General features: G+C 53.0%; 2 protein-coding genes across 4 annotated transcripts in view; one reads left to right on the forward strand and one right to left on the reverse strand.

Annotated features, from left to right (window-relative positions):
• The window catches only part of PSMB7 (proteasome 20S subunit beta 7), a 55176-nt gene extending 47602 nt beyond the window's left edge, over positions 1-7574 (forward strand). Inside the window, exons 7-8 of the mRNA XM_019728533.3 lie at positions 4429-4580; positions 7342-7574. Coding sequence (XP_019584092.1) covers positions 4429-4580; positions 7342-7453 — 264 coding nt within the window. The 3' untranslated portion in view covers positions 7454-7574. The remainder of the gene's footprint in view (positions 1-4428; positions 4581-7341) is intronic.
• Positions 7575-8557: 983 nt separating this feature from the next.
• The window catches only part of NEK6 (NIMA related kinase 6), a 79377-nt gene continuing 61206 nt past the window's right edge, over positions 8558-26728 (reverse strand). For all 3 annotated transcript variants that reach the window (XM_019728529.3, XM_019728532.3, XM_074330993.2), the window contains exons 8-10: positions 19907-20001; positions 13382-13495; positions 8558-10124 (exon numbers count right to left, since the gene is read on the reverse strand). In XM_019728529.3, coding sequence (XP_019584088.1) covers positions 10014-10124; positions 13382-13495; positions 19907-20001 — 320 coding nt within the window. In that variant the 3' untranslated portion in view covers positions 8558-10013. The remainder of the gene's footprint in view (positions 10125-13381; positions 13496-19906; positions 20002-26728) is intronic.

Here is a 26728-nt window from a genome sequence, read left to right on the forward strand (position 1 = left end):
AAGCCTTCTGACTTGCTTTCTTAAATACTTTATTTGTTAGGCAACAGCTACGTGCCAGGCAGCATAGTAGGTGCTTTCTATACTTTGTTTCGAATCCTTGCAGCAGTTTTGTGATAAATCCCAGTTTACATCACTGTGTGGCAGAAGGGGAGTGAACTCAGAGGTGAAGTGACTTGCCCAAGGTTCCACAGGAGTTAAGTAGGAAACTGGGGATTCAAACCCAGTGTGTCTGCCTCCACATCTGCCGGATTACCTTGAACCTGGGTCTTCCAACTAACTTTTGATCGCTGGGATCCTGGTGGCCTTTTGGCTCAAAGTAAAAGGAAGCTGCCACCGGCCTGGAGGGCTGTTTTTCTGCTGGCCAGGATGAGTCCTACTGGTCTATCTGCACTGAGTCCAAGTTCCCCTGTGACTAGTAACGTAAATCTGTGAGCAGCTGGCCTGGGAGGATCCGACCCCTGCAGTGGCAGAGCCTCACACCTGGGCCTGGCCAGCTGGGGTCCCGGGCTCTGCAGGGCCATTGTTGTTGTCACAGCCCCTCAGCAGCAGCTGTCTCCAGGCAGACGCTGCTCTGAACTCAGGTCACTCTGCATCTTCCAAAAAAGGGAGGTGCAATTTCCCTATGAAGATAGAACTCTAAAGGAGGAAACAGTGCTTCCTGCGTTTGTTGTGAGACAGATAAAAATGTGGTGTTTTCCCTACCTCTTGCTTTTAGTTTCTGGTTTTTCTTGATAATTTTCCTAAATATTTGGTAGCACGTGTTGAAGACAAGAGTTGTTTAATTGTGAAATTCTACTATAAAGAAAACAGTATGAATATGCCCAGTAGTCTATTTGCATATGTGTCTAGAATTCTGGGGATGGAACTACCGTGGTAAAAGACAGTATCCGACAGCTGAAGCAGTTCCTGGAACGTAGTAGGTGTCTGTGAATATTTGTTGAAGACGTTAACTATGTAAGTAACGGGTAGACAGTAGAGCCTTGGTCGTTTGCAGCCTGTTTGTATTTTTTGAGGGCTTTCGTGGGGGTGGGGACATGTGAAGTAAGACCTTGGGTCTTAATATTGATCTCGGCCATATTTCATTGTAGACACGTTTATTGAGATGATAGTCTGTGGGCAGTTCGGGGGACACGGTTGGTGCCCCCCGCGCCCGTCAGAGGAGCCGCTAGTCGGCCCAAAGAGAAATTGGCAAGCACCGTGCTCTCCTAAATTTGCCCGCGTTCTGAAGATCCTTGGGGGGAGAGGGGCCTACCCTGAATCGGAACCACTGTCCACTGCCCCCAACTCACCAGGAGCCCCGCCCCCAGCTGAGACAGGCTGGCCCTGGAGAGGGACCTGTTCTGCTGCCAGCGGTGTGACCTCGGGCGCGGCATCGGTTCTCGCAGCCGGTTTCTGACCACAGCCACCTCAGAAGATGGTTGGGGGCAGGGATAGAAACGAAGATCATCGACGTGCCGAACCCAGGACGTGGCACGTGATAGTCGGTGCTCAATAAACGTCAGGCTCATAACATCTTTGAGTCCTGTGTATATGAGAAGGGTAGGGCTGGGGGGGAAGGCACGGACCTGTGAGATTTCCTCCCTTAAGGAATTATGGGAAGGAATTTAAAAAGGTATATTCCCAGTTTGTTTTTTTTAAAGACTTCTTTTTTTTTTTTTTTTTTTATTGGGGAAGGGGAACAGGACTTTATTGGGGAACAGTGTGCACTTCCAGGACTTTTCTCCAAGTCAAGTTGCTGTCCTTTCAATCTTAGTTATGGAGGGTTCTGTTCAGCTTCAAGTTGTTGTTCTTTCAATCTTAGTTGTGGAGGGCGCAGCTCAGCTCCAGGTCCAGTTGCCGTTGCTAGTTGCAGGGGGTGCACCCCACCATCCCTTGCGGGACTTGAACCGACAACCTTATGGTTGAGAGGACACGCTCCAACCAACTGAGCCATCCGGGAGCTCAGCGGCAGCTCAGCTCAAGGTGCCGTGTTCAATCTTAGTTGCAGGGGCAGAGCCCACCATCCCTTGCGGGACTCGAGGGATTGAACTGGCAACCTTGTGGTTGAGAGCCCACTGGCCCATGTGGGAATCGAACCGGCAGCCTTCTGAGTTAGGAGCACGGAGCTCTAACCGCCTGAGCCACCAGGCCGGCCCGATTCCCAGTTTTTAAAAGCCTTTATACTTAACAGCACACATAGTAATTTTATGAGTAAATCAAACTATACATAATGTATTTCAAATTTGCACATTTTTAAGTTTTATAAGTTTATCTACTGACAGAATATTTGCAAAATAGGGGAAATCTCACCTATAGTCACAGCACTGTCAGCATTCTTGTATCTGTGTGTGCAGTCTAATTGATTGATATTAGATATGCATGCCTAATATCGTGTATATTTCAGTTTCCTCTAAGTCACCCCCCCATCCTCACCCGCAGTATAAAATAATTTGGGAAATGTAAAGCTGCAGTCCTAAGTGTGCCACCAGCAGGATTTGTGACATCCACCATGTACTATTGGCTGGCGTAAGGCACCAGCAGCAATGGTGAGGAAAGCAGCGATGACAGAGCAAAGGAAATAGTAAAAACAGCAAAGAGAAGGGAAGAAGAGATGGTAGGTCAGGAGCAGGGGAAGAAGTAGGATGCCCCTGACACACGGCACATGTGCAGGTCTAGGGTTGTTTAATAAGAGAAACAAGTTGGAGTGAAGTTGCATTTGTTAAATTAGTGTTTGGTTTTTGTTGTCTGTAGTGGTAGGGTCCACAGCAGGCATCTCCTTCTCTGAGATGCTTTCTGTGCTACCACCTTCGCTGGTTGCTGGTAAGGTTTGGCCTCAGACTGTTGGGAGTCCCAGAAGAGACTTCTTGATTAGAGGATCCTGTTTGAATGAATTCTTACGGGGCTCTTTATGCACAAGAGGCTCAGGGCTTCGTTGGCCCCACATATGTGGCACTCAGGAAGTGAGTTAACCTGGTGGAATAAGGATCAGAATGCCCTCCTAGCCCCTGCTGCTGGGTTCCTGAGGGTTCCCACTTCCAACAGAGCCTTCTCTATCCTTTCGAGTCTGTAGAGGGCGCTCGTGCCACTGGAATCCCACTTCCTGGCTTAGGGCAGGCAGAAGAGCAGGAACCCTGAGTGGTCTCTGGATATCACAACGTGAAGTCAGCGAATCTGCCCTTTGATGATCTCAGGCTAGAAGTGGGGGCAGGGAGTCTTGTTTCTCAAAGGATATTACTTGGATGAGCTCTTTAGTTCAGCTTGCATGTTTATGGACTCCAGTGCCCTGGTGGGCTAGGAAGGGGTAGCAGCACAAGTAGAGTCCCTTCTTTGGGAGATTGGTTCATTTTTGTCCTTGTTGCATAAAGAGCTTGCACTTGGTGTTCCTCAGGTCCCTCCCCCCCCCCCCCCCCACAGCTGCCCCGCTGCCTGCCTTCTGTTTCGCTGCCCTGTTTCTGAGCGCCTGGTGGATGGCCTGTCCTTCAGGCCTTCCTGAAGCTTTGCTGAATGAGGCAGTGTTCCCACCGCTCCTTCTCAGTTATATGTTAGCCCTTATCACACTGCATTGTAGTTACTTGGGTCTGATGCCCCCACTGGACTCAAAGCCCCTACAGGGCAGACACCTTGAGGCCTCATCCATCTCTGTAGCCCGAGCTCCTGGCATAGGACCTGGCACATGATAGGCTTTCTTGGACAAGAAATGAATTAATCCACTTTTTACCAGTAACCATTCAGGACTTAGACTTGCTTCTTAAAGGAGAAGTATAAGAAAGAGTGATTCAAAGAAATGATGCATCACTTCAGTGAACTTGTAGGCTCGTTAGTAGGAGGCAATAGATTCTCTTCAAGAGGTCATACCCTTGGCTCCGCCACCATTTTCCCGGAATGCTGTTTGTTTTGGTGTTAGTTACTATTTTCCCCTATGATAATTGACTTTATTATGTTACCAGTAAGCAGGTTTAACTATTGTTGGACATTTTCGATCAGGAGTTAGCAAACTACAGCCCATGGGCCAAATACGGCCCACCACCTGTTTTTGTTAATAAAGTTTTATCGGCGCACACCACACACATTCGTTTCTGTGTTGTGTATGGCTGTTTTGTGCTACCACGACTGAGTGGAGTAGTTATGACAGAGACTGTATATACACTATTGGACCCCCTTCACAAGAAGAGCTTACTGACCCGTTTTAGATTATAAATTGCTCTCCACCAGCGCATAGTGCTCAGTTGTGCGGTGATTGTCTGACGTGAAGCAGTGTGTTCAAGAGCAGGTGCGTGCACAAGGGGTTTGGAAGGCCTGGGTCCCGCACTTACCAGCTGAGGAAGCTTCGACAAATCATTGAGGTACTTTGAGACCTCTTCTTCATCTGTAAATGGGCACTGAATACAGTTCCTACCACACGGGGTTCTCTGCACTGCTGGACATTGTTGTTGCCATTCTTTTTCGCAGGAGGAGGAAGCCAAGAAGCTGGTGAGTGAAGCCATTGCAGCTGGCATTTTCAATGACTTGGGGTCTGGAAGTAATATTGACCTGTGTGTCATCAGCAAGAGCAAGTTGGATTTTCTCCGCCCGTACTCAGTGCCCAACAAGAAGGGGACCAGGTAAGTGGAGGAGATACAGTTCTTCCTGGGTCCCCTGGCTTCTGGGGCTGCCCTTGACCTGTCCACGGCATCTGGATTCTTACCCATGTTCAATAAATCCAGTGTCCCCAAACCAGCCTTACACAACAGACTTCTGAGTCATTATTTGCCTTATGATTCGGGGCTGCTGTCAGGTGTAGAAAAGTAATTTAATTTGTAAAATGTTGACAGGAGAAGTGGATTGGGGCCCAGGAAAGAGCCCTAGGCTGGGGGCTGGGAAGAGGTTTGAACCACCTTCTGTGCTTTCTCTAGTCTCTTAAAGAATCCCCTGGATTCTGTATGAAATTCTGTGAAGTGCATTTTTCAGGGCAGCTGGCCCGTAGCTTTTCTGAGAGTGGTGCAAAAGTCCTTTGCAGCTATGAACTACTGGTTATGCATCTCTGAAGGCTAGCCTTGGGAGCTGACTGTGCTTCCGACGCTCGAGGGAGCTGTGCTGTTTAGCCTGTGGGTGTGCTGAGTGGCAGGCACTGTCTCTGTGGTGCAGCCCGGGCTCGGGGGACAAACCCTTGCTGGTGTGTTGGACGGGACGGGGCCCTCACTTGTGCGGCCCTGCGTAGTTGCCCGGCTGCTTGTCCATCCTGTGGCTCCTGACCCTCCTGGAGCCGGAGCAGCTCAAGGTGTGGCTCCCTGAGCTCTGCTTCCAGCTGCATTCACCTGGGGATAATCAGCACAGCATCTTCTGGAATGCTTGCTTTAACTCCCAGTGCGGGTACTCACAGTCCGAATCGAGTCATTCACAAGGGACGAGTAGAACAGTGAGGACCAGCAGGTATTCACGGCCATGTGCACTCAGCATTGTGGAAACTCGGTGCTTGACAGGGCCCAGCGCTCTGGCTCGGGTTGGGGAAATGGCATTGCCTGGCCGGTCAGTCTCCGTGTGTGAAATGATGGAGCTCGACTCAGTGATCTCCCATGACCCCGTGGGGTCTTTAGCAGGAACGGAAGTGACCTTTGAGGCCTGGGGCTGTGTTGAGGGAAGCAGGCTTTGCTGAGCTCTCTGAGGTGGGAGCCAAGTGTCCCTGCATGACCCTCTTCCCTGTTATTTGCATGATGCTGCATGACCTGAGCAAGTCCACAGTGAAGTTCAGGAAGGGGAGGTGGTTATACTCCATCCAGACTGAGCAGTGTGCTGGGAGAGTTCTGGAGGCCGTTTGAGCCATTGAGAAGTAGTGTTTGTGGCTGGACGCGGAGCCTGTGCTCACAGGAGTCCTTATCCAGAAGGAAGTGCAGCAGCGGCATGTCTTACTCCCTCGGGACTTAGGCCACACGTCTGTAAGGAGACTAAACGCATAAGAACAGAAATAAAGCGACCCCTCGGCTGCTTGTGAGATGAAGTGAGGTGGTGGGAAAGGTGCTGGGCCCGCTCTGGCAGGTGTCAGGAACCTGCTCCCCCGTCTGTGCCAAGGCCCTGCAGCGGTGCCTGGTGCCAGCGGGCACTACAGCAACAGAGCACACACACTGTTGAATCTTACTGTCACCTTTTGTACCATGGCTGACTGTGGAGGCACTGCCTGGGTTAGGGGAACTTTCCCAGGTGGACAGTCAGGTGGACGCAGAGCCTTAGACCTGGGCAGCATCCTATGCCCAGTCCCAGTGTGGACCTGGCCTTGCACGTACCCGTTGGCTCCTGTGCTTTCAGCCCCCTGCGCCCTGGTTTGCCATCCACTGTTGCCCGAGGCAGAAGCCCTCCCTGCGTGCTGCTGAAACCAGGCCTTACCCAGGATGGTGAGGAGGCTCTGGCTGAGGGGACGAGCTGCCGAGAGTCCAGCCTGGGGGAAGGAGGCACATTTTCACAGCAACGGGGGTGGGGGCACATCTTAAAAAAGTGCTGCTGCTGCAAAGGAGCGAGTGGAGGGGACAGGATGGTTTAGCAGAGATAAAGGCCAGCCGTTCTTTGCCACACAAGCCTCTTGAATTCATATAGAGCTCTGTAACATCGCCCTCTTCTGCTTCCTGCTTCCGAGCACAAGTGCTCATTTGAGAGGATGGGTTTTCGAGGAGCCATGTGGTCATGACACAGCCAGCAGCCTTCTGTTAGTCCGTGCCAGGCTGACAGAAACACTGCCCCAGCCGGGGACAGTCCAGAGGAGCAGCTGGATTTGTACTGCTGTTCGACAATAATGTAATTCCCGCCCCAGCATGAGAATGAGCAGTTCACATATATATCTTCTAGACTGCCTGTGCTCAGAGCAAGCTGTCAGATTCACTCCCAGAAAGGGATTGGGTAACGTACCCTAATGGTGACCCACCACGTCCCTGCAGGGGACAGTTAACTCTCCTTTCTTGATTCTTGAGAGTGTGGTCTAAAATGACAAGCTCAGAGTCTGTCTCTGGGTCATTTTTATACTGTTTACACTTCCAAATATTTTTAAAGTGTTTAAGGTAACAGGTCAGTCTTGTTGCTACACGAGAAGGGCGGTGGCAGCTTAAGGAAAGGACTCGCTTCCTGCTGGTTACGGAAAGGCGCTTCCAGGAGGTGGCTAAAGCTTGAAGGCAGATGAGCAAATAGTTTCCAGCATCTGGGGATGGTGAGGTGGGCAAGGACATTTGAGAGCGAGCCTGGGGCATTTGAATCCCCCAAGGTCTCAGAGCCGGAATCAGGAGAGCCAGGATTCCAGCCAGGCTTGTCTGCTGCCTCCCCTGAATACGCGTCCCTCTCTCCAGCCCTCCGTCGGGCCCCTTGAGGGGATCCTAACTCTTTGCTACTGTTTTTTCTCACTAGGTCTGGTCGGTACAGATGTGAGAAAGGGACCACGGCAGTTCTCACTGAAAAAGTCACTACCCTGGAAATTGAGGTGCTGGAAGAAACAGTCCAGACGATGGACACTTCCTGAATGGTGTCAGTGGATGGCTGGTTGCTGCTCTTGAAGACGGGGGGTCAATGGAGACTCCCCCTGTAAGACATTCATTCGGCCAGTGTTTGCTGAATGAAACCCAATAAAAAATGAAAACCAGGCTGAGGTCTGGAGGCTGTGTGGGGTTTTTGGCCATTAAGGCTCATCGACCTGGCCTCCCCTTCAGGATGTTAATCCCTCCCTGTGCCAGTCTGTGTTCAGGTGGGAGCAGGAGCGATGCAGTCCTCCTAAAAACAGACAGGACCTCAGGTTAGGTGACTTGGATTCTCCAGGTGACCATACATACCCACCCCTTGTGCTAACTTACTTTCTCTTTGTTTAGGGTGGTCCCAGCTTTTTCTTTTTTTTTTTTAGGACGAGTACAGCACAGCCTTTTACCCCACCAGCCAAGTAAGAAAGAAATAGTCAGACATGATCAATTCTAAGTATCAAGAAAAAGCAGGTAGGTGGACAGTCTGCTTTGCCATGGCTGCGTGAAACTGGGTAAACACCACTTTGGCAAGTTCACGGAAGTCAGAGGGCTGCTTTGGGGGTTACTGTTTGTAATAATTAGGATAGTTATTTCACAAACACTCAGGCCTGGTGAATGGTTGAAATTGTACTTCTCCAGAGGGTCCTCGTAGGCAGAATTGTTCTCATGACATGCAGAAAGCAAGTTCCTCTGTGTGCAGCACACATTCTGCCAAGGGAGATGCAGGAGGGGCTCTGAGAACTAAGCAGAATATTTGCAAAAAATCGGTCTGGAATCAGAAAAGCTGGCAGTGGTTAAGTGCTAGGTTGGAGGCAGGGCCTTGACTCTTCCTCCCCCAGAGAGCCCGGCACCAGGTCTTCCAGGGAGAACCCACTCTGGGGCCAGCCTCCCTTGTTAAAACTGCCAGGAGTGGGGTAGGAGAACAGTGAAAATATTTAGGGGAGCATCTTGGCAGATGACTGTCAAAATGACCTGGGAAGTGTGAAAAAGTTTCGGGATTACTCACAATGTTAGGGGCCCGAGAAACTGTGTTTGTAAAGATGGCTCAGGAAATTGTGCTGCAGTGTGAAGCTGCTTTAAAATTATCCATGAATCGTACTCATTCACAAAAGTAACCCCCCTCGCCCTGTTTTATTTCAAACATGGAGAACACGTACAAAGCAAAGGTTGCATCTGAAGAAAATCCCTCCAACCCAACAGTGTTACAGTAGAACAGAGTTCACACATGGAAACAAGGGCAGTGGCCCAGCCCGAGTCCTTTGTCCCCAGGGAGGCCTGGTCAGCAAATCGGCCGCAGTCAGAGCCCCTGGCCAGGACACAAATGGAGTGGGCAGGCGTGTGCTCTCTCTGGAGGGCTGAACTGTCCCCAAATTAGTGGACGACAACGTAGACCATTTGAGGATTAACTTGAGTATAAAGACAGAATTCAAACTATTTCCTTCAGAGCTTGAGTTTTCCTTAAGTTCACATTTATAAATTAGTCTTCACAGTTAATCCTATTTGGGAACAAGAAATAAAGGAACACATTTCTGGTTTCCTACACATAAGACACTTGTACATTAATCCTTGACTTACGCGTGCATGGTCCATGGACTTGAGTTTTGTGAAGGGGTGTGTGGCTACCATTTTTGAATCATCTACAATGTGCTAGACAACTTGCATATTTTATTTCAAATTCTGTCAGCACCCTGAAGGTAGGTGTCATTTTACAGATGAGGAAACTAAGGCTCAGAGAGGCTAAGAAAGTTGCCCAGGGTCGTGGTAGGAAGTTGCAGACCAGAACTTGTACAGAGAACAGCCTGAGGGCATGTTTTATATTTTTCTTATGCCATGCTGCCTTCCCACAGAGGAAGACGCTTAACACTGATCGTTAAATGAACTGCCGGCATTTAAGCAGGTGGCGAAGTTCCTGGTACAGAGCAGGTGTTGGCAGAAGGTGGCGGGGCCGGACTGCATGGAAAACACTCGTGCCTTTCGAACACTCTTTGTCTTCTGATGCTGGGTTCCCATCCTCATTCATCGAGTTATACACGTAGATAAAAATATTAGGAAAATCTCCACTCTACTTAAAAAAAATTATGCCCACTTTATCCCTTTATGACAGAGTAAATTAAGCACACAGCTTGATTGTTTGAAAAGATTCTAAGAGCTAAACTGAACCTGCTACAAGCCATTTTCAAAGGCTCAGTACAAATCACACCGTCTCCTGCAATTGTGTTATTATCAGCCTTGACCAGTCAGTGAAGGGATTATCCTAAAGATTCACATTACAGTCCAGATACAACGGGTGCGTCCCTGGCTCGCCGAACCACACCTCTGTTAACCCAGCCGAGTCCACAACAGTTTAAAGAAAGGACCTTTGAATGTGACCACCAGTAACTTGTGACACTGCCCTCCCCCTCTGCACTCAGCATCTGCTGTAAAGCCCGCCCCCCTCCAGGGAACCTGCTGAAGCCTGTTGTCTTAGTTGGTCTCTTGTCCTAGTTGATTTAGGCTACCAGGTGGCCACTTTGGAGAGAAGACAAGTAAGGCAGAGAGGTGCTGGCTCTGGTAAGGCTGCGTCCAAGCTCAGGTGCTCGATGTCCACACGTGCATCTGTTTGGCGACCTGGTGCACATATCCAATGTCGGGCCTCTGGTTGGGGTCGGGGTAGATGCACATACTGACCAGTTCTCGTAACTGCAAGGGAGAGGACGGCGTGTTAGCCTTAGGCTCTGTGGCAGCACTTTGCACGGACTCGTGGTGCTCAAAGCAACTAGAAGGTGAGGGATGACGCTTAGAACAGTGATGGATGCATGGCCACACAGCCACCGGGCAGAGCCAGGACCAGTCCCAGGCCTGTCTGGCCCCAGAGGCCATGCCGTGCTTTGAGACCCTGGGAGTGGTTACCTCCAAATAACTGAACTTTCAACTGTCCACACTGCTAGGTGAATATGTGAGTGTGTGTGTGTGTGTCGCACACGCGCACGCTGTCAGTCATGCAGATGCCCAAACCAGAGGACAAAACTCAAGGCAAGGGCTTATTGATCATAATAAATGCATTAACATGCAGCAGGGCTGTAGTCTGCCCACCCCCTGGCCTCTTTATTGTGCTCGTGAAAGACGGAGCTTTTAATTATACAGACACTGAAGGCTGTGCCTGCCTGGGGTGGGGGAGGGGTGCCTTGAGCCTCTGATGCCTCCCCTCTTCTGATAGCCAGAGTGCCAATTATTTTAATGGTAATTAAAATAATGACCTTAAAAAGCCTACATCTTAACTTGCATCACTGGGCTCATTGCAATTTTTTCATTTAAATACCTGCTGCTGGAGGGGCTGGCTGGCCCTGCGGGGGTTGGGGGCAGCAGCCAGTGGGTGGCTGGTTCTGAACCAGGGGGCTCACATGGAGTCAACGGCCATGCCCAGGGAGTCTCGGGAGGGTGGGAGGGCCATGCAGCGGCCCCGGGGCTACTGTACACCCTCCATGCGTCATTCCTGAGGTGTTTGGGGCTGCAAACAAGGGTCCTCTGGCTCAGGCATTTTGAGCATCCCTCCAAGCTGCGTGCTGCCTTTCTGGGGCTCCACGGCCTGGCCACTCCTGGAGACAGGCTGCCCAGGATGAGACGAGGCTTTGCGGAACCTTACAGTATTCAGGAAGGTAGCTGTGGTTGGCCTCTGACAGGTGAAGTCTGTGTGACCCCAATTGTCATTTGTGAGTAGACCACGTAGTCTGCAGTAAATGTTGGTTTGAAAATTTCGGAAATCAAGAGAAACAAAAATAATCAAGTGTCTTATTTCCATTTCTAAGAGGTGATAGAGGGGTTCGAGTGCTAAGGAGCCCCTGTTGCTCCTAGACACACAGCCTAGAAATGCTGCACATAACGAGGCCGGGGAGCAGCAGCTCATGAAGGTGGAGGGACTGACTCAGGAGAGAAGGGGGCGGAGGGCTTCATGCGGGTTCATTCGTTTCAACTTCATATCTGTAAGGCAGCAATTATGGTTCCCTTTTATAGGTGGGAAACTGAGGCACAGAAGTTATGATTTGCTCCAAGTTGCATGGCTCCAAGCTCCTTCCAAATAGTACAGACTTCCAAATTTAAACGAAAGGCGAGAAAAAATAAACCAAATGCAACTATTGGGAAAGAAATCTAACTAGTTCTTTCCTGCCAACTTCCACTCTAGAGCGTAAGTCCTTCTGCCCAAGGTACGTGGAAGAACTCTAAGCCACTGGCGCAAAAGCCGTGAAGAGAGCACGCACAGTCCTGCTGTCGGGGCCGTGAAAGCTCTTCAGTAAAATTATCAGGCTGGCCCTGTGGGGGTTGGGGTCGGGGTGGGGGCAGCAGCCAATAGACGGCTGGTCCTGAACCAGGGGGCTCGCGAGTCGTGGCCATGCCGCCTGCAGGGGCCTGTGCTCCTGGCCCGGCTCCTCTGTCCTCTGGGGTGTGAAGCCAGTGAGCATGGCATTTAGTACAAAAGCTGCCAGGAGAAGGGTGGTGGGTGACCCTTCTGGTCGCCCTGCCTGGACACAGGGTTAGAGCACACTGACAGAGTGGTCTCTGCGGGTTGGCTCGTCCAAACCCAGGCCCCTGGAGAACAACGGTTGCTGCTTCCAGAGCCTTCGAGCCTTTACGATTGGGGTTGCAAGAAGCTGCACAGACCCCCACCCCCGTGAACAGCTGGCTACTAAAGAGGTGTGCCATCAAGAGACGGGATGGCAGTGGCGAGGTGCAGGGCCAGCTGGGTTCAAATCTCACTATTTGCAAGTTATGTGACCTTGGGCAAGTGACTTAACCCATCTGTGTCTCAGTTTCTTCACTGGTAACATGGGGTGGGGGAGGACTCAACACAGTCGGTCCCGAGTAGGAGATGTTATTATCGTGAGGCAATGGCCCGTGATCGGGCAGGGCAGGCCCAAGGAGGTCTCAGGCTCCCCTTCACACCTACTGGTGTTGACCTTGGACGGAAATAATAATAGTCTACTAGCATTAACCTTGAATAGAACTAATGTTAATAGTTATGCTTACGGAGCATTTGCTCTGAGCCAGGCCCTGGGCTATGTCAGCGGCTACTTTTGATGACAGTGGGGTGAGTGTCAGGCCGGTCAGGCATCACCTGAATCCTTACACCGATGCTGTGAGCCGGGTTCTAAGATTGTCCCCATTTTACAGGTGAGGAAGTAGAAAAGGTCAGTGACTCATCCAGGAACAGTGAAGGGGGTGTGTAAACCTATGTATGTGTCGGTCTACACCCTCAGCCGTGCTGTGCTGTAAACCTGTCATTTCATCCTCACATTTTATCCATGAAGGCAAACAGCCCTGTGTTTCAAGGTGATGGAACTGAGGAAGATGACGCTCAACACACAGTACCTGGCATAGTACCTGGCATAGCCCGATGCCAGACCTGCAGCGTCTGTCCAGAGCCCCTGCGCCCGGTGTAAAACGTTGAAAGTAAAAAGGTGCGACTTAGGTCTGTGACAGCACGGAGGCCAGACTGGTCTCCTTGCTGTGGTTTCCTGTCATGGGAGCAGAGCAGCAGCCAGCAGTGGTGTGGGACAAGCCAGGGCCCTGCCATTGCCGGCCTCTGCGTCTGGTTCCTGTTGTCTGGCACCACGGGGAGGCCGTCTCAGACCCGCGCAGCAAGCCTCACACTCGAGCCCCAGGTTGGGAGCCAAACAGGCAGAAGTGTGCAAACAGGGCCTCCTCGGCCAGCTGCAGCTGGTTTCTGTGCCCGGGGGCCAGCCACAGTCCTGAATCCGGGGCCCAGACTGGTGTCCATGAAAGCTCTTCAGTAAAATTAATCTAATTTTTCCCTCTCTGAGTCACTTTCCCAGAAATGCTCCCTCCTCCACCCTGTTAAGTGAACCCAAGCTCAGCCCCGCGGCCGTGGTGTTTTGGAACTGCCCCTCCTCACGAGGCTGCCTGGGGCTTGCCAGGTCTGGCCCTGGCGGCAGCGGACTCACCTTCTCAGAGTAATGTTCTCCAGGGAGAGGTGGGTAGTCGCACTGCTCGATCTTCTGGCAGAGGGAGAACAGGTTCATTTTATCTCCATAGAAGGGGCTCTGGAGAGCTGCCATCTGCAGGGGGAAGAGGATGGGAGACATGAGTTTTTGGCCTTGAAGTCCAGGGGCAAAGTGACCACTCACTCTAGATTGGGGGTTGGTCCTTCTCTGGGCCTCACTACAGTGACTGTCCCGCAGGACTTACCCCCAAACCTCAAGGAAGCTGGGATTCAACAGAGGTGGCAGTTTAGCACCATCCGTGTTACATAAGCAAATTAAATGGGACAAGGGTTTCAGTGACAAAACTTTAAAGGCAGTGAGGAAGGGGCAGCTGAATGCTGAGGGCCAGCCCACGCCCTGCCTCACGCCTCAGCTCTCAAGGACTGATTTTGGTCGTGTGCACATAGCAGATGGGGAAACAGAGGCTCTGCTCGCTGGGATTGGAGGCTGGGCCCAGCAGGTCCCCTCTGGTGCATCGTCCTATATTTCTAAAAAGCAATTCCAAAGACACCCGTGGGAAGATGTCTATTTAAGCAATAAATTTAGGAAATTACCTAAGGACTAACATCTTGGCGGGGGGAGGTGAGGCATTTCATTTTTGACTTGCATTCTGGTGTTTTTACCAGCCCACTACATAGCTGCTGTCTGAAGGCCTGGCTACTGCTGTGGCGGAACCTGGATACCCAGACATCCTCAGGGAGGGCAGGCCGGAGGAGGACGGTGGGCGGCTGACCACCGTGGGGTGCTGGGACCCTGGGCTTCACAGAAGCTTCAGGTGGAAGGGAAGGAAGCTCCCGGCTCTGCAGCCAGCCACTGCTTCCCAGCTCAGCACTTGTTTGCTGTGTGTCTGCCTTTTGATTTCCTCATCCGTAAAATAGGCAAAGGCTCCACCTGCAGGGCTGTGGTGAGGCTTGGCTGGCACAGGAGGAGGTGCCACAAGCTGAGCCATCAGCATCTCTGGTGAGGCTGGTGGCACCGGCTCCACCCTGAAGGCAGGCCTGCTCCTGGGGCACTGGGAAGTGAAATGACTGGTGGCCCCAGCACGTTCTCACCCAGTCAGGAACTACCAGGCCTCCCCCTTCTGGAGGGCACCCAGACTCCCCACCCCACCATTCAGAGCACTTTTGGGGGTGTGGGGAAACCAGGGGGTGGCTCTGTGAGGCAGTAGCATGGCAACCCAGCACAGTGCCCGCGGCCCCATCTGCTGATTAATCCATAATGGGATTCAAGTGCTTTTTGTCACTGCCGCTCACTGTTGCCTGCCGCCAAAAGACGGCCCACCGCCTCCTGCTAATGAAGTGCCGTCGGGTAATTGTGCCTGCCTGTCCGGTTGGCCCTAGTTCCCTCGGGAGAGCCAGGCTGCCAAGGTCACTGCGCAGATCTCCGGCGGAGGGCTCCTGGGCTCTGGCTGTGATGGGGCGTTGGGACAGCTGAGGAATCCTCTCTGTCCTCGGGCCGTGGAGGGGGGCCCAGCAAGCCCTATCTTGGGGTAGGAGAAGCCCATGGTAGCTGGGTTTGGGGGTGCCCATCGGCTTTAGTTTCCTGGTCTGCCCCATCCTCTGTTCACCCCTGTGAACAGGTCTGGTGACCCCAAAAGCAGGGCCTGCCTCCTTCAGAAGGGCTTCAGAGCCCAGGCAGTGTCCTTGGATTTACAAATGAATGGCCTTTGGGGAGGCATCAGTGTGGCCTGGAGATTTGGGGGTTCCCTCTGACCCAAGTCTAGGAGTCTGTCCGGGCAACACCTGTGGGCCCAGGTGTCCGGGCCAGGCTGAGTGCTTCCAGGTGGGGATTCAGGGCTAGCCTCACCTCTCTCCTTCTGTGACCAGGGGCTTGGGCCCCTCTGACAGGGCCCAGAATCCGTCTGGACCCCTTTCAGGAGGAGGCTGCATGCAGTGAGTGGCCTTGGCAGGTGGAGGAAAGGATGACTGTGCGGTGGCCCTGCCCACTGCAGGCACCGCCAGCCCCACTGGAAGCTGGCTTTACCACTGAGTGCAAAATGGCATCGCTTGGGGGATGCATTTCCAGTAATTAAAATGAGAACCTTGGGTGCAAAGGGTTAATTGGGCGGTTTCCGAAGGACACCTGTTTCCTCAGCAGAGAGCAGCTGAGGCTCCAAGACAGTCACCTGGGGTGCTCTGGGTGCTCCCCGAAGTCATCGCCGGGGGCTGGGGTGATTGAGATAGATTTTCCTGCAAAGTGTTTCTGTTCAGAGTAGAAAAGGATGCTCCAAAGCTTCTCCACTAACGCGGCCCCAGTTTCTCATGTATCCCATCTGGGCCGGTCTTTGCTGATTTGCACAAACCTTGATGTTTGGGATTCCAAAAGGGCCCTAGAAATTGGCGAGGGGCGAGCCCCATATCCACCACCCCCTTCACATCACGTCTCCCTCCTTTCCGGCATCCTCCCCACACTGTTTCGGAAAAGCTTCTTGAACAGGATCAGCAGTGGGCTGTGCCAGAGGAGGCCAAGAAAGCTCCCTGCTAACAGGGACTTCACCCAGGAATGCAGATTCTAGTGGCAGTGGTGTCCCGCCTGCTCCCCCTGCAGCTGCCGGCCACGGGCCTTCCACCCAGATCAGAGCCGTGGGCTGTGAAGGCACCTCAGACCGCTCGAGAAATGGATTAAACGATGACCCCGGATGGCGAGATCTCCCCGTACCGACGACCGCCCACCTCTGACTGGTTGAAGAGAAGAGAAATTGCTCTTTGGGGCTGATACTCGCCTCGTTGGAACTGCCAAAGCCATGGCTCTCAGCGCTGCCCCTCAAATGCAGAACTTTTTCTGTCTGGCTTCATCAGGATGACACATAGCCAGGGAAATGGGACAGTGTGGGCACTTGCCCCACTGGGGCAGCTCCGAGAAACTGGTGTGTGGTCTGAGATGTCCCATGGAGAAGGGGACTCACTGCAGAGACGACAGTGACTGCCTTTGACTCCCACCCTGAGGGCCTCCGACACCCCTCTCATCACCAGTATCTATCTCCCCATCACGTCCTGGAGTAAAGGCTGAGCCCAGAAGCCCACTGCCAAGCATTCTGCAGCCCTGCTTCCCCATGAGGTAGGGGGCTTCCAGACCATTCTCCGGCTCAAGCCAGAATTCCACAGCAGGATTCCAAACAAGGCGCAGCTGACCCCTTGTCTGTCCCCCAGCCTTTCTTGCTGGGTCTCAGTCTGACATGGGCCCCCGGAGGCAGCTGTGAGAGGCCCCCCCGGCTTAGGATCCTGGAGCTGGCCCTGAATGAGCCAATTCCTTTAGCTCCCGTGTAGATAAATAAATTCTGCAGAGCCAGGCAGCCTGCTGGGCGCCTCCACGGGGCGTGCTGGGTAATGAAAATAAAGCACGGCCTTCCAACGTGGCCAGGCATCTCTTCTGGGAGCTCCCTGGAGCAGAGGAGGGGCTGTGAGGTCGCTTCCGTCCCCTCACAGGGGCTCCGGGCGGAGACCCCATGTCTCTCTCCACCAGGTCCCCGGTGGCTAAGAAGGGAGAGGCCAGGCTTTGACAGACGGCCTGGGGATCAGGGCCTGGCCTTGCCCTGTGGCCCTGGGAGGTCTGTCCACCTCGCCAAGCCTCAGTTTCCTCCCTTACAGCAGCTGGGACCCACCTGACGTGATTCTTGTGCTTCACTGCAGCAGGTGCTGCCCCAGCTACTGAGTCGTGTGGCATGTTTCTCCTATGCCGACCTCTTCAACACAGAACCCACTGGGCACCCACCCTTGAGGGCACAGGCCAGATGTGGTGCTTTGTGGTGCCTCCTCACTAGCTGTGGGTCCACAGCATTATCTTAAGGGGACCTCAGGAGGTCCTCGGGGGACATGGGGACGCCCAGGTGAAAGGGGGTGTCGTGGGCTGAATGGTGGCCCCTAAAGAGGTCCACGTCCTCATCTCTGGAGCCAGGGAATGTGGGCCCTTATATAACAAAAGGGATTTGGTGGGTGTGATTCAATTAGGGATCCCCAGGTGGGAGGTTATCCCTGGTAACCCAGGTGGGCCCTAAGTGTAACCACTAGTGTCCTTGTAAGAGGGAAGCAGGGGGCCTCTGACTACAGAGGAGGAGTTATGTCGACGGAGTGATTCAAAGACGGAGTCACAAGCCCAGGAATGGAGGTGGCAGAAGGCACCAGCCCTGACGTTACCTTGCCTTTAGTCCAGTGACACTGATCTTGGACTTCTGGCTTCCAGAATGCTAAGGGAATAATGTTATGTTGTGTGAAGCCATCAACTTCGTGGTGACCTGTTCCAGTAGCCCAGGAAATCAGCACGCGGCTTTGATTCTTCCAGCTCCCACTGAAGTTCCTGTCACGCGGGCTGTCAGCTCCCGCTCCCCACATAAGAACGCAGGACATGGTGAGGCCGAAAAGGAACACCCACAGAGCCATAGGTAGGGGAGTCACACCATTATATTCTCGCTGGCGGCTGGGTTGGAGACACAGGAAGCAAGAGCCACACTGTTCGCAACCCTCACTGCTCCACTTGTTAGCTCAGCCACCATCTTCTTGCTAGTCCCCATTTTTCTGCTAGCGTAGCCACAGCAGTTATATTAGTGGCGAATGGCTCACTGGTTACAGCTGACGGCCAACTAGCCACAGCTGATGGCCATCCAATCACAGTTGATGGCCATTTACTACCTGAGCCAGCACCTTTCCACGTGAGGCCGAGAGCCTGGAAACTGCACTCCTGGCTCTGTCCCCACAGGTCCCCATCAGGGGCAGCTTTTCTCTGGCTCTGTGTTGTCACCTCAGGCCCCAGGCCACCCTGGCCCAGGTGTGCTCTACTGGGGCTGCGCTGAGTCCTCAGACGAGGTCTGAGTGGGTGGGGGAGCCTCTGTCACAGCTCTTCAGGCTGGTGCCCTGGAACACACCACGGGCGTGCAGCGCGAGCTCCAGTCGTGTCTGCGGGATGCTTCCTTCCAATTACCAAGCCCTGGGCTCAGATGCGTCTCCCTTCCTGTCTGCTGGGAAAACATCTGCTTTCACTTCCCTGCAGGGCTGGGGGAGTAGCGAGAGGGGTGGCAGCCCTGGGCAGAGCCCCTGCCGCCTGTCACCTTCAGAGGGACTGGCCAGGGCTGGCCACGTCAGCCACGCAAGCCCCATTCTGTGGGAGGCCAGGGCCATTAGGTTGAGATCAGCGCCCACTGTCCCCTAGGATGTCAATGCCGACAGGACTTGGCTGATTGATTTCATTGACTTTCCACGGTATGTCCGTCCCAGGCTGCAAGCCGCATGGCCCCACACACTGCCAACAAATAAATCAACCCAGCGAACCAGAGCCGCATGCTGGGGAGCCACTAACATGGATGCTGCCTTGTTAGACACGTGTGAAAGTGCCCAAGATGAGGACTCGGAAGGCATCCTGGCCCAGAACCCACCCAGGAAGGCGCTGCAGCCCGGGCAGGCTGCCTCTGCCTCCGTCTCCAGGAACTGAGACGAAGGCTGGGGCAGGGAGCTGGGCTGGCTCTCCTGCTGGAGGGTTGGCATGAGCACAGGGAGCCAGCTGCTATCCTCCCACCAGCCCTGGGGACATGGGTACCTGTCCCACCCCACTTGCCCTGCATGTCCGTTAGTTTATGTTTGGTGACCCTCATTGTTCATAGTGCAGGACACAGCTTATGGAAATCTCAAGCACAGAAGGGAAAAATAAGGACCTAGGGACAATATCCACGAGGGCAGGAGGACAAAGCTGAGACCTCCATTGGGGACAGACGCCGAGCCACACTTTGGCCTTCCCTCTGGCCAAAGCATAAAGGGAAGGGTGGCCGGCTGCAGAGCCTCACTGCCAGAGGTGGCAGCAGACGCCCACCGCTGGGCCTGCACTGGGTCAGTGGGCTCATGGACAGCGAGGAGTGACAAATAATGCTTCTGAGATCTGCCCTCCACTGCCCCAGGGCCTTCCCTGAGCCTGAGCCAGGCACCATTCACAAGTGTGATGCCATTTTATACTTGGGGCAACTGGAGCTCCCAGTGGGGGTGCTGACTTGCCCTGGGGCCATGAGCAGGTGAATTGGGAGCTGAGCGTTGAACTCATGTTCTTCTGACCAAAGTCGGCCCACACCAGGACCCTGCATGTCTCGCACCCAAATACCACGGACACACACACACACACACACACACACACAGCTGAACAAAATCAGCCTAGTTAGCAGGGAAACCCAGGCAGGGGAAGCTGCAAATGTGGGGCAAACAGACCACCCGCTCCCTCCATCACACAAGCAGACACTGGACTCCCTGTCTGCTTCCAGTCTGTCTCCCTTCCCAGATCTGAGCAGCCCACGGGTGAGACAGCACCCAGCCTGCCATGGCCACCCCTCCAACAACCTCCTCTAGCCCAACGTTGCTATTCAGGCAGACATTGGGCCGAGTGGGGTGAAGGACAGGGCCTGGATGGCACCAATGCCACAAGCGGACGTCATGCATCCCTGGTTCCCACCCTGAGCTGGTGGGGTGAACACTGTCCCGCTGGGCTCCTGCCACACATGCCCTGCGAGCTTACCTCGTACAGCAAGCATCCCAGGGACCAGATGTCAGACTTGAAGTTGTAGCCATTCTCGTGGATCCTCTCCGGTGACATGTAGTACGGCGTCCCCACTGAAACACAGCAAGGGGTGAGTGCTTACGCTCTGTGCCGGCAGGACACGTGGGTATGGGGGCTGGAGACACATCCCACCTCAGCGTCATTGGGACCTTGGGAAGCCCCTCTCCCTGTCCTCCTGTCCCCTCCTCTTTCAAATGAGAGGGCTGGGCCAGATTGGACGTCCCATGCTGGTATGGCCCTAACAGGCGCTGGGGACAGGGACCCACACAGACCTGAGAATCAGTCTCAGGGCTGGGCATCTGGGGATTGGTGTTTCTGTCAAAAGGGGAGTGCAACGCAGCAGCCAGGCTCTGGGCAGCAACTGGCCAAATGTCCTTTAACGTGGTTGCTTGAATCCCAGAAGAGCCCAGATAAGGCTCTCAACAGTGAAAAGAAAACCTGTGAAGGTTGAGTAAGCATGTCACATGTGCTAGGTCATTCGTGTTCCTACAGTCCCGTGAGGAGGCACCCCATTTTACAGACGGGGAAACTGAGGCTCAGAAAAGCAGCAGGACTGGGCTCAAACCTAGATCTTCAGGCTCCAGAAATGGAGCACTTAGCCACCCCCTTTAGCTGGCACCATCTGGCACATCCAGATTTGGGGTTGGCAGAGATTTTTTAAACAGGACGAAAAGACACTAACTGTAAAAGATTGATAAACTGGACTTAATTAAAATTAGGAACTTCAGTTTAACCAAAAAACCAGTTAGAGAGTTAAAAGGCACAGCCACACATATACCGAACGACGGCCTCATAGACAGAATACATTTGAAAACTTCTATAAATCAATAAGTAAAAGACCACGCTCTCCCTCAAATTGGCAAACAACTTGAAGGGGGGGGCTTCACAAAGAGGCTCTCCAAAAGGCCGGTAAGCGCAGGAAACTTATGTTTTTCATTACTCATCAGAGCCACGGAAATTAAAGACACAGTGAGATACTGCCATCCACCCCCTGAATGGTCCAAGTTAAAAAGATTGAGATGAACCAAAGCGGGTGATGTGTGGAGCGCTGGGACCCTTACAATTCCACTCCTGGGCACATGCCCATCCAGAGACCTGATCCACAACGTACAAAGTGGCTTTATGTGGAATAGCGAGAAACTGCAAACAAATGTCAATCAACAACAGAATGGAGAGACTAATAATGTGGTCTCTTTACACAATGGAATATTAAACAGCCATGAACAAGAGCAAACAAACCTCAGGTGCATGCCACAAAATGGATCAATCTCCCAGACGTGATGGTGAGTGAAAGCAGCCAGGCACAAAAGAGCACACACTATGATTCCATTTTTATCAAGATCAGGAAAACTGCTCTATGGGCGGGGGGCAGTGATCAGGGAAGGACTCAAGGAGCTTTACTGTTCATATGTCACTTCTCAGTTAAAAAGCAGAGGGGACACACTTTTCAAGACCTGGAGCTGTGCAAAGATGGGAAGATTTCCTCAGAGGAGGTGAGCTCCCCATCATCAGAGGCATGCAAGCTGCAGCAGGGCTGATTTGGAAGGGCTGAGGAAGGGCCCCGAAATCTGGATTTGTGACTAGAGATTTTTAACCTGAGATTCTGTTCTCAGTCCATTTGGAGGATGATTGTTCTGGAGGCTTTGGGACCAGATTTTAAAGGTTGCTCTACAAAAGACATTTTCAGTGGCCTGGAGATACCATATGAAGGTGACGGTGACTGCTGCTGTCCTGGCCAGAGTCTGTGTGGGGAGCTGGAGTCCAGCATGGCCGAGGCCGAGCCTGAGATGTGGCTTATGCCCCTAGAATGAGGGCTATCCAGCACCACAGAAACACACGGGACCCTGGGAGGACAGGCCTTTCAGTGAGCTGGACTTGGAAAGCTTCAGCATTTCACGGGCCAAAGATGTTTGGGGGCAACTAAATTTTGCCAAGTAAGGGTGTTTAACAAACACAAAACCCCAACTACCATTTAGTGTCACTATTATTTAAAAAAGAAAAGACAGTTTGACCCTGGAATAAGAGAAAACTCAACCTCAACATCAAGGACAATCCTTTACAGCAAAAACATTTACTAAAGCTGTTTGAAAACTAGATCTTCTTGTTTTTCTCACGGCATTGGAGAGCTATACGAAATCCTGTCACACCATGAAGTGTGGGGAGTTCCTGCTCTGGGCTCCCAGGGGACAGGACCTTGTTTACCAGAGTGCCAGGACAGGTCACAGTGGGTGCCTAATAAGCATCTACTCACTGAGTCAATGAATCCATCCACAAGTTACCAGATAGCAAACATCAGTGTTCACACTTTTCTTGCAGCCTTAATACACTGTTTACTTAACTGATGGCTGCCCAAGAGAGACTGCCTGATTATTGCTTTATCAGGACACCAAGCACCTTTTGATGGCAATAATCCCCGAACAAGGACAGCAGCCATCACTTAAATACATGGTTTGAGAACTGTGTCATCTTACATGCATACTTTATGGCTGAAATCAGGGGCTACTTGCTTATTCAGCAGAAAGAGCTGTCAGCCAACAGATGAATCCATGGGGGATTCCCTAAGCAAATTGTGACTTCCTGTAGCAGCCCCTTGTATATTTTGGTCACGAGGGAGCAAAATGACAATGAACGGGCAAGTGTGAAATGGATGACTTGTCATATCCAAACCACAGGGTGACATCCAAACAGTTCTCAGTTAACAGCAGGAACCTCAGCCCAAACTGTAAGTGATTCTGGCGCCCAGGGTGTTGCGGATGGACGTGCCTACAAGGCGACAACCGTCCCCCACACGGAACAGCTACATGGGGCTGACGGGATACAGGAAGAGACAGTGGGAGCCGTGGGGGAAGGAGATCAGAGGCCCTGTCCTCAGTGAGGGACAGCAGTGTCCACTGTCTGGCTGCATGGCACCCCTGACATCCCCTGTCAAGCCCCCTCCTGACTGGGAGTGTGCGTCGGCCCTGACACCTCTTGCCACCCTCAGTTTTGCCCTCGGCCTGGGCCTCTATAGGAGGGACTCAGGGGAGAGACGACCTGCAGAGTGGCCAGGCTTTGGCCTGGGGCTGCCTTGGCCAAGCCCAACTGAAGGTGAAGGCTTTGCATGCCTGGCCCCTCTTTGAGTCCCCCATGTCGCCCCCCCTCAGCCCCAATTACAGCCTCTGCGCTTTTGCACATGCGTTCCCTTTGTTTCCTGCGTCTCCCGTCTTCTAGCTTTTACCCGTTTCCCTTGATGTGAGGGAGAAAAGACAAACAGCCAAATATAATCTGGACTTTCTTCTAAGATGCCAGTGCTGCCGTGTCATCGAGCCAGACATACATCAGTCTGTCCATTCATCATCCAGCCAGCCAGCCAGCCATCCCTCTTCCATCCGTCTGTAATCATCCATCTATTGTCTGCTCTCTATCCATCCATTCAGCAGCCTATCTGTCCATCCATCCACCCATCCATCCATCCATCCATCCATCCATCCACCCGTCCATCCATCCATCCACCCATCCATCCATCCATCCACCCATCCATCCATCCATCCACCCGTCCATCCATCCATCCATCCATCCATCCATCCATCCATCCATCCATCCATCCATCTGTATCCAATGTTAGCTGAGCCCTGACATTGTACTGGGCCCTCCTAGGAGGGGACATCAGGAGGCAGTGAGTTGTCTGTTCAAGGAAGTGTCTAGAAGGAGCCAGTTGATCAAGGAAAGGCTGGACGGATCAGTGGCTGCAGCGGAATGTGATGGAGAAGCTCATTAAGAACCTTGCTGCCTGCCCCACCCAGACCTATGGGACCAGAACCCCCAGGGCCGGCACTCGGACGCCTGTGTCTCTCAGGATCCTGGTGCCTGTTACAGTCTGACAGGAGCTGCGCAGAGCCTCACCCACCCATCAGTCTTTCAGATGCTCAGACACATCAGTCGGACAAATGAATTTATGACACATTAACTGAAGGAGGTTTGGGCCATCACTGCCCGGCAGGAGGTCCTTCCATCCTGGCCTCAGCCAGATTTTCCAGTTCCCTGAACCAAGGGAGGGGCTGCTCCACTTTGGTCTGTAAGTCTTAAAGTTGGGTGCTCTGCCTCATTAGAGGGGTCCTCATCTTGTTTCAGGGATGTACAAAGCTTCAGGGGGTGAACACAGCACCTCCTGTTTTGCCAGCATCCCCTGGGAATAAGTCTGTAAAACCCGATTTTTATACTGACAACCGATACTCTAACACTATGAAGCATAATGCACAACTTGCATGAGTTTTAAAGATAAGATGAGAGACTTCAAAGAAGTTCCAAGCTTGCAGCAGGCCCTGGAGGATGTGTCCCCAAGCCTCAGGGGAGCAGCAGTTCTGGGGGAGAGTGGGAGAAGCTGGCAAGAGGAGCTGCCTGGAAGGCCACGCCCCCAGTCCCTTGTCCTGCCCCAGGGGGTCTTCTGTGGGCACTTCCCGCTGGCAAAGCAACAGCACAGTGTGAAGGGGATGCTCAGATGCAGAGACAACACAGCCTGGGTCTCAAATCCCCTTCCAGCAATCTCCCCATCAGCCCTGCTAGCTTGAGGCTCCCCTTCCCCCCCACCCCCTCCACTTCCTCTCCTCGCAGTGGGGGACCAAGCTCTGCATATGAAAGAGGAGCCCAAGAAAGCCTGACCTTCCCATGTCTTTACCTAGAACGCCCAGATTTCAAACCGGGCAGATATCAGAGGAGAATGCGGGACCTCAAAGCGGAGGCTGATTAAAGGGGCCCCTGCTTCCTGGAGATGCGCCACTCCTGTCAAAACAAACTTTGCTGGGGTTTGAAATGCTCGTAGTGTTTGAAACATGTTCATTAGCTGTGAAAAAGGCAAAGATTTCACATGAAGGCGAGGCTGGCATCTGTGGTGTTGAAAATGGTGGTGTTGAAAATGGTGGTGTTGAAAATGTCTGGAGAAACATGGTGTCGTCGTCGACATCCATGGGGAACTTGGGGTGGCTCCTGGACGGCACAGGCTGGGGTGTGGACGGACTGGGAGCTGCACCCAGCCGGTCTGACCGTGCTTCAGCCACTCACCGGCAGACAACTGAACTTCTCCCTCTTAGCTTTGGTTTCCCCATGGGTGTAATGGAGGGGTTGAACTCAATGGTCCCTGTGGTCCACCCCACCCCACCCCCCTGCACTTTGGAGCCCTGATGTGCAGGTTGAAGGGCTCTGGCAAGGCCACGCTGTCCAGAGACCCTGGGAGGGAGAGGGTGAACTAAGGAGGGTGACAGAGAGCAGGGGAAGAGCAGGTTCTGGAACCCACAGAGCAGCTCCCTTGGTGTGGGGCAGGGGTACCTGCATTTTCCTCTCTACATAACGCAGTGCTGGGAAACGCCCTCCCCACCCCCAACATCGCACCAGGCCCCACATTCTGAGGATGTCCCCTCTCCTCTGCCCCCGTCCACTGCCCTAGCAGCCCCATCTAGCCTCCCCTGTCCTGCTCATTCCCACCCATGCCCACCACCTGAATTAATAAGCAGCTGACTCCATGCTGAACTACACACAGTCCCCAGGAGAGGCAGTGAGGTTGGAAAAACACTGTACTTTTATCAGCATTCACTTCATTTCAGATTGTTTACATCCCTACAAATATCTGCCTATTTCTAGTTCCCACACTGAGTGTCTCTAACAAATGTGACAATAGGTGGCTCAATTTTTCAGCTCCACACAGCACCCGGTTTCCAGGTGTAGGTGTCTCATCCAAGATGGTGCAGGGAGTCTCGGATGGAAAACTGGTCTATGGCCACACCTCAGCCTCACTCTCACCCTGACTCTCACCCATCACCCCGCGGGCAGCACACAGGTGCTCAGCTCACTGCCTTTGGGCTTCCTCCTCTGACAACCTGCTCTGTGATGACTGCCACCCGGAGGTGGCTAGAGCACTAACCCAGGTAATACCGAGGAGGTGGTTATTGGAACAGTGCGTGGTTCCCGGCGAAGACTCTAAGTGGTTTTCCCCTCCAGGCCGTAAGTTCCAGCGGCCAGGGGCCTTTCCCGGTGAGCAGTCCCGGAGCCTGACACAGACCCTTCTGGAGTGAATGAATGAACAAATGGACAAGCTGTAGTTTGCATCCCAGACCCGATCGATTCCTCATTTGCTGTTCCCTGGAGACCCTCCCCTTCCCTCTCTGGTGTCAGCTTGTCTTATTCTAACAGTTTGTGCCCCTGGAAATGCCAGAAATGTAGCAGACAAGACAGGAGCCACCCGCCAGCCAGGTGTGACCTCCCAGGACCTCCTTCTCAGATGTCAACACTCAGAACCTCAATCTACCTGCTGAAGCAGGTTTTCTGGGCCAGTTGTTCCCAGGTGTCCTGGGCTGCTGGGATGGATGGGACAAGGCCCAGGGATGCAGCTGTGACCACACTGACAGGGTCCCCAGGGATGCTTGGCTGTGAGCACCGCCTATGCACCTGGCAAAGGTTCCACGGGGCCCACCTGGTGCCAGGCACGGGCATGCTCACGCTGGCACTGGACAAGAAGAGGAAGCTCCATCCCCTCCTCTGTGGCCCAGGACAAGCCCACGCCATGAGGTTGGATGGGCTTACCCCACCCGTGCCTGAGTGTCCAGGCACTGGGTGCCCTGGGTGTTCCTGCACGCTGCGGGCTTGTGCCTGAAAAGGAGCCGACACCCCGAGGGTTCCAGTTCCCACTCGCCAGGCGACTACCGGAATGTGGTCTCCCTTCTCTGAGCCTCAGTTTCCTCATCTGAGAAATGGAGATAGTAAGGCTTGGTGGGATAAGTTCTTTAAAAGCAAAATGTTTTTCAAACATCT

The sequence above is a fragment of the Rhinolophus sinicus genome, chromosome 16 (genome assembly GCF_057876585.1).
Source record: "Rhinolophus sinicus isolate RSI-liver-muscle chromosome 16, RSI-T2T, whole genome shotgun sequence".
Taxonomy (NCBI): domain Eukaryota; kingdom Metazoa; phylum Chordata; class Mammalia; order Chiroptera; family Rhinolophidae; genus Rhinolophus; species Rhinolophus sinicus.